The sequence below is a fragment of the Rhea pennata genome, chromosome 28 (genome assembly GCF_028389875.1).
Source record: "Rhea pennata isolate bPtePen1 chromosome 28, bPtePen1.pri, whole genome shotgun sequence".
NCBI lineage: Eukaryota > Metazoa > Chordata > Aves > Rheiformes > Rheidae > Rhea > Rhea pennata.
In genome coordinates, this window is record NC_084690.1 from 1031507 (window position 1) to 1044898 (window position 13392).

Genomic DNA, 13392 nt, shown 5'->3' on the forward strand with positions numbered 1-13392 from the left:
GCGGGGAGGCGGGAGATGCTGGGAGCCTTGGAGGCGACCTGCAGACGAAGATCCCACGGGAGAAGAGGAGGGAGGCGAAGAGAAGGCTCAGGGAGCCGACCAGGGAGAGCGGAAGACACGAGGAGCTGCTGCGCGGTGGGCTGGTACTGGGGATTTTTAAGGAGCCGGAGGGGAGGAGGGCGCAGAAACGCGTTTGGACCCCAGCGTGAGCGGAGCAGAAACCTGATTAGAAGGGACAGAGCCGCTGTGCCAAGTCATCTCTTCCTGCCCCGCGGCGTTTCTACAGCATCTTTTACACTGGGCCAAATCCGTATCGCTGGGAGAGCAGCGGCACAGCGCCGAGCCTCTCGGTTTTGGCCACCGCGGCAGGGCTCGTCCCAGCGCGCCCGCGGGTGGGTACCGGGAAAGCCCTGGGAGTGCTGCTGCAGATTGCGCTGTTTGCTCAGAGCATTTGCTTTATGGCGGTATTTATAGGACACGGGATGCATCCAGCGTGCTCCGAGTGAGTCATCACCTTCTCCCTCCTCTCCGCAGATGTTTCACACGGCTTGTACTCAAATATTTCTCTTTCAGGACCAAAATCTATAGCCGACGTACAGGGTGGCCCAGCCTCCTCGGCAGCAGCCGCTCCGCAGGCGGCTTCCTCGGCCCTTGCAGGGCACGACGTTGAGCCAGCCCTCGAGAGCCGACGGCACCTTCAGCTGCTGCTGACGGCCGGCTGCACCAAGCAGCTGGCAGGAAAAGGCTTCCCCCCGGCACGGTACTGGCAGCGGAAGGAGGCTTCACCCAAAGGTTTCCAAGAGCTTGCCTAGCTGATGATGCTCAGGAAGTTTCATTAGCTTTACCCACTTAAAACATCATGGGATTGACTTAAAATGAGCCTTTGCTTTTATAAACTGAAAAAAAAAGCATTAGGGGGATTTCTGTGGGACTGTTGCTAATTCAGTCTTCAGGGGCCCCTGGAATCACGTTTCCAAGAGTCTCTGGCAACATTATGGTATCCAACTAAGGACATAATCACATAAGCGCCCCACACAGAACAGCAATAGAAGGACATAGCTAGGGATGTGTGCTAGAGAAAAGCCTGAAATATGGGGTGCTTTTTCTTGCATCACTGCGATGAGTTGGTCAGTCCTTCCCAAACCCGCGACACCACCATTTCATAGAAGGGGAACCGAGAAGGCGCAACTGCTAATGGGATGGGAGGGTTTGGCAGCGGTCCGGGGCACGCGGTGGGACAGCGGCCAGGGAGCCGAGCCGGCCGCGGGAATCGCACGTGCGGCCCGGGAACTGGGAGGGAAAAAAAAAAAAAATGAGGATGTGCTGGGACGCGTCCTCCGTGCAGAGCCGTGGTGCTCACTGGTAACCGGCAAGTTCCTCCCAGTATAACCACTACGGGGCCCAGCCGAGGCTCCCTCAGGCCCCAGCAATCATTCCCGCTTTAAGCATTGGCCCTTGGCAGCCTCTGAGTGCGTGTGGGGAGGGCAACAGTAAAAAGGGGAAAAAAAAGGAATAAATTCTGCATTCTTCCCAAACAAATGTAAACTCAGGCTATTTTATAAGAAAAAAGGAACACCAGGTATTAGGTACACTGCTGTGCTGTATGCTATAATAAATAAGCTTTTAAAGAATAGTAGCCTGGATCTAAATATTTCCAGTGCTGCTTATATCTTTTCCCCCTAGAAATTCCCCCCCACACACCAAATTAGGCACAAAATATCCCTGTGCACAGGAAAAGGTCACCGTGCCTAGCAGCGCTGTGCTGCCCATCGCTCGTACAAACGGCCCTGCGAGCGCTAAGGCCGTGATTTATTTACACTGTGCTGCTGCCCAAGGACTTTGATCGTATTGAATTCAAATAAATACTTAAAAATCCATTGCTGTCCCTCTCCAGTCGGCACTCTTCTCCTGTCCTCTAGGCTCACCCGCCCCCGGCTTCCCTGCTTTCCATATCCCTGCTCTTACCTGAAAGCACCTTTTCCCTCCCCCTGCTTTTTCCAGCTCAACTTCCCTTCTGCCTCCTCCCCCTTTCCCCAAAGGGAACAAACCCACATTTTTAACCCCTCGTAGAGGCTGATTCACAGCTTTGCGTCAGCTCTCCTGGCCAGAGCTGCCTTTAATTGCCGCATTTCAGCTGCTGCCAAGCAGCGTGCGACAGCGGCCGGGCAGCAGGGCCGACAGCCGAGCGGGAACCGGCAGCGGCAGGAGCGCGCGGGCCGGCGTGACGCGGGAGCGAACGCGCGTCGTGCTCCCCCCGGGGACGCAAAGGGGGGGTCCTGGATTCGATCAGGATTCTCCCTTCCTCGGGGTGACGCAGCCCAGTTTAATCCAGCTGGGTGCTAGATGCGGGGGGGGCAGGGAAAGACGGACTTGCCGCCGGCGGTCTGCCCCAGCACAGCATCCCTGCTGCTGCCTGATAACCCGCAGCAGCATCGCCCTGCCCCTGTTTCAGGGCTTGGGCGAGCAGGCAGAGCCGGGGGAGCTGGGCGGGCTCCAGCGCTGGTACCGCTCCCTCCCTCCGGCTCCGGCGCCAGCGCCGAGCCCCTGCCCGCCTCCGAGGTCCGCGCGCCCCAGCCTGGCGCCACGCCGCGCTGTCAGTCCGAGCGTCCAAGCCACAGTCAGACGCCGCTCCTGTGATGCGGCCCAAAAACGGGACAGGGTGTTTGGCCCAAAAACTGGAACAAGGTGTTTGGCCCCTGAATCAAAGCAATTAGAAACGCGGGGTCCTCGCACGCTTTAAGTATCACGCTTTAGGTGCATGCAGTCGATCCTCCTGCCCAGAGCTCCCGAACCAGCCCCTCTTCCCGCCTGGCACAGGGGCGCGCACAGAGCTGTTTCGAAGCTGCCGGCCCGGCCGAGAGCCTCGCCGATCGCAGCGACCCTCCGCACCACCGAAGAGGAGGCTGTAGGCAACAGCCGAGTCGGCCCAAGTCTCATTGCCGCTGCCCAGAACACCACTTCTGGCACGCTTCCAGCCGTTGGACGCAAAAGAGATGAGATGGCCTGTACACAGAATATAGTGAAGTTTATTCAGTTTAAATACATACAGTGGAGTCTTGCATTACTATTCTGTACTTGTTCTCTGGGACAGTGTTCGTTTCCGCTTCAGGAGACACCTAGCTTTTGCATCAAGTACAGAGCTATCAATCTGCTCGGCCCAAAACAACGTATTATTTAAGCCAGCAAAACAATACAAACTGCATTTGTGTTCAGGGTAAATTGTACAGTTTTTACTGGTCTAGGGAACTGTGCATCTAGACAAGATGCACAGCATCTTGGCTACAGGAGGACGAGATGATCCCAAATATACACACAGATCGCTGCAATTCAAGTGTCTCCAATATCCTCACCAGTCAAAACAAGACTTTGGTATAATCAGACACTTGAATCTTGATCTGGATTCCAATTCTCCTCCTGTCTCTGTTAAGTTGAAAACAATAAGCAAAAAAAGTATCCAACAACAGTCCTCTTAAAGGATGACAGCTGGCTTTGCCAAAACTGAGAGCAGCACGCAGAAGTGCTTGCTTCCGAGGAATGCATTTGCTGAGTAAATAAGATTTGTCATTCTAACAAGAGGAGCTGTGTAGCAAATGCACTGAGAATTATTCCATGCAAGTGCAGTTTTCCCCCTTGTGTGCATCTGACTTCCATTATTCCAGATGCAAGCACAAGACCATAAGTACATTAGAAATGTTTGTGATTGACAGAGCAAAAAAACTGGATGCGCTATTTGCTTGCAACAGTAAACCCAGGGACAACCACAATCTTTGAGAAGTAAAATAAACTCCAGAAAAGCTAGAAAAACAAATAGCTTGGTTGCTGAAACTTTCCGGCCCATCTATTTTTGGAAAATGACTAGAATTACCTTGCCCAAGGAAAAAAAAAAAAAAAAAAAAAAACTTTTTACAAGCAACCAGCGTGACACAACCAAAAGAGGGAAAATAACAAGTCACGTGTCCTCCCCACAGGATGTTGCAATCCCCTTGGTCGATCCCACGTTTAAAACTCCCCCAAAGTGAGAAACTGGCAACACTTCTACACACTATTTACAAAACCAGCAAGTCACATCTTGTGACTCATCTGCTTCATTTACAGCCCTACGCACTCTGATGCCCAGGGTGACTAACAGCTCCTATCACCAATCTAATTACAGTGTGATCTGGAACGCGGTTCAGTCGTCGAAATCCGGGATGTCATCGTAGGAATAGCCCCGGTAGCCTTTGGACGCGTAGTAGGCAATACGCAGGTGGTAGAAGCCAGGCAGAAACACAAGGATCCCGATGATCAGCACAGGGATCGCACGGTCCGTTCCCTGCGGCAGAGGGACGAGACAGGAGAAACGTGTAAACGCAATGGCCAGAGATCTCGGTCGGGTCTTCCCTCGTCCATCCTGCGTCCATCTCCACGGCCTGGCTAGCTAACAGAGACTGCAACTCAAACCCTCAGTTTCCGCAGGCTCAAGCAGCACCAACGCTCCAGCTGCTCTTCCTGGCCTGACTTCTGCTCCTCGCTACAGGAAACCTCAGCCGAACCTCTCCTCCGGGTGCGAGGGGCGGCTCCTTCAAACACTAATCGCATCACAAAATCACCAACTGCAGGGCTCGCCCTGGCACGCTCGTCTCCGCGTGGACCGCTTCCGATACGGCCGAAACGCTGACGCTTCCAGCGCGATAAGCGGCAGCTGCCAACCGTAAAGCGGCCCCGTGCCACGCGAGGTAGAAGCGTACAGCAGCGGAGCCCGAAGTCAAATGCAAGCACAGACCCACTTTCTTCCCTGCTGCTTTCGATGCAAATGCGGAGAGATAAGGAAAACGGTGCTGTTTCCCAGAGAGCTGTCAGATACCCCCTACAGAAAGATCTCCCCTAGGAGGACCACGAGCACAGCATGAAGATCTACCAAACCAGCAGACTGGCCGGTGCAGTGATGGAGCACTGAAACAAAACCACACCACAGGCAGGACAGCGAAACTCAGCCCTTCCCTGCAGATCCCCAGCCCAGCTCCAGTCTTGCTTAACTGACTGGAGAGGGTTTTGCTGCCAGAGAAACGAGGCTGGCAGCAAGCACTCGCGGGAGGCGGTGGGGCAGTACTTCTTTGCCTAACAGGTCTTTTGCTCTCAGCTTCCACCTTGAGCTTGGGTTCACAGCAGCCTCTGGGGAGGGGGAACAACTTCCACTTACCCCTTTGCTGATGTACCCGGCCAAGAGGAGGGCTCCTATGATGATGAGGAAGGTCCCAATCATGAAGAGCACTACAGCCAGTGCAATTGCCTTGTAGGGGATTTTTGGCGGGCTCTTCTTGAACTGCGTGGGAGATGAACATTGAATACCTTGAAAATCAGCACATCTCCCCGGCCATAGCACAGATGTGAACCCCACAGCTAGCAGGGAGAAGGGCAACAGATAAACCACTGCAGGCGTCAACTCGTGCAGCGCGGCCAAAGCAACGGCTCTGCCCGCGTCCCCAGCAGCGAGGAGACCCGCTCGAGCCGCTTGCAGCCATTGAGACCCGTTCTCAGATTTTCCCCTCTCCACAGAAGAGAGGTAGAGCCAACCCTAGTAAATAAGGACGGTCCCAACACGGTTCAAGGCAGTTTTGTTTTCCATAGCCAGGCTATGAAAGGAAAGAAGAAAGAAGGGCTGCAGACTTGGCCCTGCAGCCAACTCCGTGTCCCATGTCTTTCCAACCAGAGACCGTGCTGGTGGAGCTGAATGAAAAGCAGCCTCACATGCTTAGGTCAAGTTATCGCATCTCCCCAAATAGCCTGTAGCATAGTCAGAGCAGCCATAGAACAACATCTTCCTCCCCAGTTCTTACCTGCAGGTCAATATATCCATCGTCAGTGCTGGAGAGCTTGGAATACTTGACTTTGCTGCTGGGAATCCCAGCAGCCAGGTTGGTGCGTGACGGCATCATAACAAGGAAGCCTGGGCATCAGCTAGAACCTGGAAAACAAATGCAAGAACAGCAATAAAACCAGAGCAAAAGAGATAGCAGAGTCTGAGACACATGCGGATCAAGGTCATTAAGGGAGACACAGCCTGTGCTGAGCACAGGCATCTCCATTCTCAGTAATCAAAACTTTTCAAACAAAGCTGAGTACATAAGCCTAAAACACAAAGCTCCAACCACAAGGAAATGGACAGTTCGGGCTCGGCAATATTTGAAAGCCGAGCAAGTCAGATGAAGGTAGAAAGTGCACTTAAAACATGACGAAGGTTCCTGAGTGAAGCCAGGTATGAACAAGCTCTTCCTAGAGCCAGACACCACAGATGCTGCGTGCTGGCTATCGATTTGGTGTCACGAGCCTCAGTAGTGAGTATCCTTATACGCCTGTGCAGGATGCTCAGCGCCAGTGCAGGACTGAGCCCCTTCCCCAGCGCGCTCACAAGCGGGAGCAGCCAAAAAGCCCTCGTGCAAGGAGGGCACGGTTCCAGCAGGGAGCTGCTTGAGGTCTCCAGCTACGTCTAAACAGGGAGGCTACCAAACAAACCCAAACCAGAGCTGAACAAAGCAGCCTTTCAACCAGCAAGCTGTTTCGCAATAGATCCGTTTTGAGGAAAAAAAAAACCAACACTCCTCCCCCACCCCCCCAAAAAAAAAGTAAACACCACCACGCTGGAAGCTGGCCTGAAGCAGCCGCCGTCCCTCCGACGGCTCGATCCGTGGCTCGGAGGGAGCCTGGCGAGAGGCTGAAGGCCTCAGCGGATGAGGTAACGGGACGAACAGCACGGAGCCAAGACGCGGAGGTCGCTCGTCCACCGGAGCAGAGCCGCGAAGGAGGCGGCGCTCGGGGCAGAGCTGTATTTAGTCACGCCGGAGCCGTACCCTGCAATTTCGCTGCGCTGCGGCTCCCGGCCCTGCGGTTTTGCTGCCGGCAGTGACACCCCGGGCGACCGCACTGGGGAGACGGGCAGAGCTGCACCACGGAGCCTGGCTTTTCGGGAGCCCACGCTGAAGCGGGCTCGGGGATCCTCTCCAACCCCACGGCTGTCGCGTTTCACTCCCTCAAAGGGGGAACTGAATTATTCAGTTCCAGCAGTTAAAGCCTCCCCCGCGCATTAGCTTTTCTGCTGTCTCCGCAGGAAAACACAAGCGTAGACAAAACCACGTTTCCACCTCTGCGGATGAGGCGCCCGTCGCCCGCAGGCGCCCGCGCTGCCGTGTTCTTCAGGTCGCCGCGCTCTGAGCCGCCCAGAGGCTCCCGCCTGCCCCAGATGCGATCGGCACACCCCAAATCCTCGCGCCTCCCGACCCCCTTTGGCCTCAGGGAGCAGGCGACTGACTTTCCGCTGACAGTCACGCTGCCTACCAGGCTTTTCCTCCAGACTTCCCAGGAACCATTTCCAATTTACACCTGCGTAAGAGCAGATTCCTGCTAATCCGCAAGAAAGGGGCTATTAAGAGCAAATCCAGAAAACAGCAGCTAGGACCGTGTGCTAAAGAGACAAACCTGCACCGCGGGCACCGGGCTTAACAGAGCTCTCGGCACCCCACACCCGCTCAGGACCCAAAACGCGCTCGCCGCTGCGCTCCGAGGGAGGCGAATGAGTGCCGAAGCATCCTTGCGACTTACGCATCCCACCGGCAAGCGTGCGGTCGCTTTCAAAGCGCAGCAAGAGCCGGCATCGCCTGCGAGACGACTTCCAGGAGGACGCAGCCCTGCTAAGCGGCCACGGAAGCGAAAGCAAACGCAGCGCGTGAACAAGCCAGCCCCGTTTTCTCTTCTGCAGAGCAGCAACGTAAATCCCTGTTCACCTGTGCCCAGCGGAGGGATCGAGGAGGTCATCTCCCGCCCCTCCTCCGGGAGCTCAGTCCTCCCTCCTAACCCAGTAAGGAAGGATGCCCTCCCCCCGAAATGGTTTCTCTGCCGCTAGGCAGGAAGTTCACAACGTGCCCGCGAACCCTCCCAAAACAGCACGCCACGGGTCCGGCGGCCCCGACGGGTTCGGAACACGGGTTAGGAGAGGCGCAGAGGCAGTTACCCGCTACGCGCGCCGCTGGCGAAGCCCATCTCGCCCGCCGCCGCTCCCGCCCCGGCGCGGGCCAGCCCAGGAAGTTTATTCCTGGCACCAGCCTTCTCCTTCCAGGTTACGGCACCGGCGCCGCGCTGGGTTATTTTGAGCCTCCCGCCGGGAGAATCGGCAGCCGAAGAGCAGCGCCGCTTGGCAGGCTGGCGAGGCCGCGGGTCCCGCGGGGAGAGATGTGCGCAGACAAGCCGCGGTCGGGGATTATTTCAAGCAGCAGGAACATCGAGAGCATGAGAACAGCTGCTGCTTTACTTCCCCCAGCTGCTCCAAACCTGGCGACACCAGAAATCACCATGGTTCCAGTTGCTGTAAATAAGATAGTGATCTCCCCCCTCCCCTTCTCAGTTTAACTTGTTACTAAAGAGTATAAACCTCAAATTCTTAGTCTCAGGCAAAAACAGAGCATTGAATGAAAAAACACCCAACCTTTAAAGAAGGACCAGGCAGTATTTTTTCTACTCTCTGGGCGTGTGGGGTGTTAGCCAGAAAGCAGATTAAGCACATTTTCCTATAGCATGAATATCAAGATACCTGAGCATTAATTGATGTTTCCTATTACATGAAGCTCCCAGACTGGGTTGCTGCAGTTCTGAACAATTAGCAGTTGAATTTGGCTTATTTATGATCTTTTTATAGGTAGAATAGGAAAAAGTTGAATTCACTTCCAACACAGCAGAAAGCTGCACCAAAATGGATGTTACTCATATCACTGAAATTACATCGAAGAAAAAAAATGGAACACTACCAACACTGCAACGTTATGAACCCAACTCTCAACTGAAGGACTTACCTTGTTGTACCATGACTTAGGGCAGTTCAGTCAGCTCTTACTTTCTCAAACCATTTTCTTCAAGATACCAGATTAATCGCCAACTTCAAGTTTGAGAGACTGCACGGGGATATATCGCCTAGCCATACAGACATTTGAAGCTCATGGAGGAAGCTGTGAGAACATCCACCTACCTTACGGCAGCAGAAAACAGATCTAAAAGTGCCTCCTACTAAGAAACAGTAAGTGCTATTATCAGTTAATAAGAGGGCAAGACGCCTTAAGCAACCCAATCCAAGGCTTTGAGTAGGGACTAGTCAGTCTTGGTGGAAGCCACATCGCTTTAACACAGCGGAAACCACACCTCTTAAATCAGTCTAGTACTGCCACCTTGTGAAATCCTTCCGCTAAACCACCATGAAGAGCTGGATTATGTAACTATGAAGTCTACAAGTTTATGCTTGATTTTTTTAAAAGAGATAACTAAGTGTAGGGCCTCCTAAAAAAAATAAATAAAAAATCCACAGGACTGAACAGAATCCTTTCTAAACCCCAGTACCACTGAGCACCTAGAACTTTCAATCCTATTTTTCCATTATCAAGCCCTCAGGGTAAAACATGCTATAAGCCTTATCTTTGCAGTCTACTAGCAACAAACCTGAACATGATTACCAATACCCTCAAGAGAGCTTGCTGACAGTTCCAGGGTTTGCCCTACACTTGTGAAGAGAAGCATGAGGTTCAGAATAAAGGCACTGATTGAATACAACATGCAGAGACTTGTTGAGGAGCAGCTTGGTGTAAACAAGCTCTAAACAGAAGTAGCACTGTAAACAAAGGATTTACACAACCTTCTGTCAGAGCAAGCAGCTTCCAGTCCCTATATGCTTCAGGTCTACACACCCCAACTTACTTCCAGTGAATAGTGACAGCCACAGGAACAGCCCCTGCTAGAGTCAGCTCTTGCGTTTGGTGGAGAGCAGTTACGAAGCTAATGCATTTTAAAAAACCTACAAGCCTCACCTGACAGCATCACTGAGGGATTAGTTATTCCAGTTCTAACTATCCTGTCCACCTCAGTGTGCTTTACCCAAGGACCGAGCCACCTTTGTGTGCTACTCTTGGCCATGAGTAGCGGCTGGTAACTCCAGAGCAATAAAAAACAAGCTTGCCTGTTCAAGGCAGTTTTTGAGAAAGGAACAAGTGTACCATCAGTGTGACAGCAGTTTAGTTCAGCCATACTCAAAGCAGGATAAAAACTTCAAACCATGTTTATTTTTGTTTTCCACATTTCAGTTAGAATACCACTTCAAAAACAAAGAAAGGTTGAATGAACTCATGGCATCATTAAACAGTAACCCTAGTGAACTACAGTTCACAGGTGAAACTAGCAAATGTCATCTTTACTCAAGTTAAATATTGCACTCCTTTTCTAACACAAATCAAAAGGAGCAGAGGATTCCATCTAAAGAATGCATATAAGACTATTGGAGGTACAGGAATAGACTAGAAAAGCAAAAATTCCTATTTTGAATGACATCAGTATAGCAAAATAGTAAGCTGAAGAATATTTACAGAGATATCTACAAAACATGCCTAGCAGTGCTCATCTGATGATCCAATGCACTGAAACTGCTAATAAACTGCCTGGGCAATTTCCTTCTTAAAGTCAGTTGTCTTCTCCAAAGGGCTGAGCAGATCTCTCCCTCAGTCCTAGTCCAGTTAAGAGCCTTCTTGTTGATCTTCAATCTTTGGAGCCAGATAGTATTTTAAGTGTCCCATATCAGCAATCTTGTACTCCACAACTGGAAAAAGATCATTCAGAACAAGTCATTCCACCAACATCTCTTAACAGAGTTCTAAGCTGACCGCGCTCTACAGAGAGCCCTTTCAGAAGGGCTGCTTCCACTTACCAAGAGGAACATCTGCAGACATACTAAGTGTTACTGTAGGTGACAGTGGAGTGGCTTTGGTAAAAAAGTTCAAGTACCTCAAAGCAAAGGTTAATTGGACAGGCTCATTCATCTCTATTGTTACCTAGAAAAACCATTAGCCACGTTAGAATTCTGTAAGTGCAAGCCATAAGCTCCCACAGATTTATCAAGTGTCCATATTACTGACCTGGACACCCCAGGCAAAGGCAGAGAAACAGCCAGCATTATTCCCTTCCCAACCACACACACACAGCCAAGCACTGCATGGCAGACCCCAGCAGGAAGGGGCCAAAGCTGACAGTTACTTGCTGACTTGCTTCTATAAACCAGAGTAATATCTGACCCACCTTTATCTACCCATAGATGCCTATGACACTACCTCAGAAAATAAGTTACTGGTATAAATGTCAACACTGATAGTAGCTAGTCATTAACACTACTTACAGCTTCCTCTTCTTTATCCACATTACTGGTCTGTGACAGCTTGATGTTTCCATTTCCTAGCTCTCCATTAGCTGAAAATTTCACACCATCTTTTGCACAAGAGATAACAACTGCATCTCCAATGTGGCTGAGATCTCTGCAGATGCGTGCAAATTCAGCAGAAGGCATCTTCACAACACAACTATATTCTTGTTCCTGCAAAGGAAGCGTCACAATTAATCTTCTCCGAGAAGCTAGATGCAGTCAGTACACTTCAAATTTGGAGTCTTTCAACAGATGTTCTCTTCTTTGTCTCTACAAGCTCAAGAAATATTTTCCTTGCAGGAGTAATAATGTAATCCAATTAGAAATTCAAGTTACTACTTACAGGAATTCCAAGCTGCTCCACATCCAGATCCATTAGCTTCATCTCATAATCAGACACTTTCTCTTGATCTGAAACAAACAAAGCTTAGTTTTAAGCACTTGGTCAGACTATTATCATCATCCCTAATTTACTCTAAAAACATTTTGGACAGAGCTTAAGAACACTTCAGTTAGGACAACAGGCTCCATCTTGATTAGTCTTGTTATTTGGGAGCTAGAAATATAAGCAACCTAAACAGGAAGATCCTAGAAGTATCTGTCTGTGGCCTGGAGAGGGTTTTCTTCACCCTGCGGTGATGTTGGTCAACTAGACTAAGCCTACATCTCCAGCTCCTTTTAAATGTTTAGAGTCAGGTGAGACTTCCAGCTTTGAAGTAGTTCACCTTGTTCCCATGGCCCAGAAGACCATACTGGTTCATCTAAGAAAACTACCAGGGGAAAAAAAAAAAAAAAAAATCACAGTAGCATTAGTTACTAGATTTAATACTTACTTGGTGCTTCAAACACTAGAGCTAGGGTATCCGCGTTGTCTTCTGCTCTGAGAGTTATTATGTCCTCATTTCCAGCACATTTCAGTATTTTAGACATGCTAGGGGAACAAAAACTCAGTCACTCACAGGGTCCCAAACTGACAGCACAAGAACACAGGCCCATTGGCTGTCATAGTGTTGAAACAAGTGTAACAAGAAACAGCCACTAGCTTCTGCTACAACATGACAACCCTGTACTATGATTCCTATCCACTTTTTACACTCCCTCCTATGGGCACAAATCCCTCCACCTTTAGCCCCTGCAACACCCCACGCGCTCACCGGGCAGCGAACACTTCACATGACGGCCAAGCACGAGGAAGGCTGCGCACTGCACGGCGCACCCCAGCCTGGAAGCCTCCCAGCTTCCAGCCCCCGCGACAGGCTGGAGGAGCAGAGCGCGGGCCCGCTCCTCGCGGGGGCGGAGGGGCACCGGGAGCGGGCCCCCGCGGAGGCGCCATGGCGGGCAGAGCGCGGCCTTCCCCCGCCTTCCGCGCCCGGCTTTCCCGCCTCGGCGCGCCGGCAGTGACGTCACGGCGCCGCCAGGCCCCGCGCGCGCCGCGAAAAGCGGCGCCACAGCGCTGTGGAGAGCGGGGGAGGGGCGGCGCCGAGCCCCCCGGGGACAGGCCCCAACGGCCCCGACGGCTGCTGGCCCCCCAGCGCCGAGCCCCCCGGGGACAGGCCCCAACGGCCCCGACGGCTGCTCCCCGACCCAGCCGACACCCCTCCTCCGACCCCCGAGGAGAGGCTCTAACGGCCCCGACGGCTGCTGCCCCCCCGACCCCCGGGGACAGGCCCCGACGGCTGCTTCCCCCCCGACCCCGACCCCCGGGGACAGGCCCTAACCGCCCCGACGGCTGCTGCCCCCAGCGTCGAGCCCCTCCCCCGACTCCGGCAGGCCCTAACGGCGCCGACGGCTGCTCCCCGCCCCGCGCGGAGTCACCCCCCCCCCTCCGCCCGGGACAGGCCCTAACGGCCTCTCACCGCCCCCGACAGGCCCCGTCGCGGCTACCTGGCGAGGTTGACGCCCATGGCGATGTTGCGGTCGCAGCGGTAGGTGTCGAAGCCTTCGGAGCGCAGCGTGAGCTGCACCAGGGAGACGTGCGAGGAGTCCATGCTCTGCAGGCTGATGCCGCCCGAGCCCAGGTCCCAGCAGGCCTCGGTGATGAGGTCCTTGAGGGCCTCCAGCACCCGCTTGAGCACCGAGCCCTGCACCAGCCGCGCCTCGAACATCCTCGCAGCGGCAACGACCCGCAAAGCGCGCGCAAACAACCACCAAGGAAGCGGCCGCCAACAGCCGCAGCCCGCCAAACGCCGCCT

The 13392-nt window shown here is 52.9% G+C and overlaps 2 protein-coding genes across 5 annotated transcripts; both read right to left on the reverse strand.

The window, feature by feature from the left end:
* Nucleotides 1-3006: 3006 nt before the first annotated feature.
* Nucleotides 3007-8084, reverse strand: TMEM230 (transmembrane protein 230). Of its 3 annotated transcripts, none has more exons than XM_062597006.1 (4): nucleotides 7985-8084; nucleotides 5817-5944; nucleotides 5180-5302; nucleotides 3007-4312 (listed from the first exon to the last, which is right to left on the reverse strand). In XM_062597006.1, exons 2-4 carry the CDS (start codon nucleotides 5913-5915, stop codon nucleotides 4172-4174), a joined length of 363 nt encoding a protein of 120 aa, XP_062452990.1. In that variant the 5' UTR covers nucleotides 5916-5944; nucleotides 7985-8084; the 3' UTR covers nucleotides 3007-4171. The 3 variants fall into 3 exon arrangements, with proteins under 3 accessions (XP_062452990.1, XP_062452992.1, XP_062452991.1); XM_062597008.1 differs by lacking the exon at nucleotides 7985-8084 and adding an exon at nucleotides 7576-7733; XM_062597007.1 differs by lacking the exon at nucleotides 7985-8084 and adding an exon at nucleotides 6614-6828.
* A 1969-nt stretch (nucleotides 8085-10053) lies between these two features.
* Nucleotides 10054-13382, reverse strand: PCNA (proliferating cell nuclear antigen). Of its 2 annotated transcripts, none has more exons than XM_062596798.1 (6): nucleotides 13085-13382; nucleotides 12034-12131; nucleotides 11544-11611; nucleotides 11177-11371; nucleotides 10712-10835; nucleotides 10054-10603 (listed from the first exon to the last, which is right to left on the reverse strand). In XM_062596798.1, the coding sequence occupies exons 1-6, from the start codon at nucleotides 13303-13305 to the stop codon at nucleotides 10521-10523; spliced, it is 789 nt and encodes a 262-aa protein (XP_062452782.1). In that variant the 5' UTR covers nucleotides 13306-13382; the 3' UTR covers nucleotides 10054-10520. The 2 variants fall into 2 exon arrangements, with proteins under 2 accessions (XP_062452782.1, XP_062452783.1); XM_062596799.1 differs by lacking the exon at nucleotides 13085-13382 and adding an exon at nucleotides 12355-12564.
* Between the last annotated feature and the right edge of the window lie 10 nt (nucleotides 13383-13392).

Coding starts and splice junctions, on each gene's coding strand:
- TMEM230 (XM_062597006.1), bottom strand. CDS start 5,915: ATGATGCCGTCACGCACCAACCTGGCTGCTGGGATTCCCAGCAGCAAA. Junction 5,303..5,816: donor ATGGATATATTGACCTGCAG/GTAAGAACTGGG, acceptor TCTCCCACGCAG/TTCAAGAAGAGCCCGCCAAA. Junction 4,313..5,179: donor CCGGGTACATCAGCAAAGGG/GTAAGTGGAAGT, acceptor CCTCTGCCGCAG/GGAACGGACCGTGCGATCCC.
- PCNA (XM_062596798.1), bottom strand. CDS start 13,305: ATGTTCGAGGCGCGGCTGGTGCAGGGCTCGGTGCTCAAGCGGGTGCTG. Junction 10,836..11,176: donor TGGATAAAGAAGAGGAAGCT/GTAAGTAGTGTT, acceptor TGGTTTTTCTAG/GTAACAATAGAGATGAATGA. Junction 10,604..10,711: donor GTCTGCAGATGTTCCTCTTG/GTAAGTGGAAGC, acceptor ATCTTTTTCCAG/TTGTGGAGTACAAGATTGCT.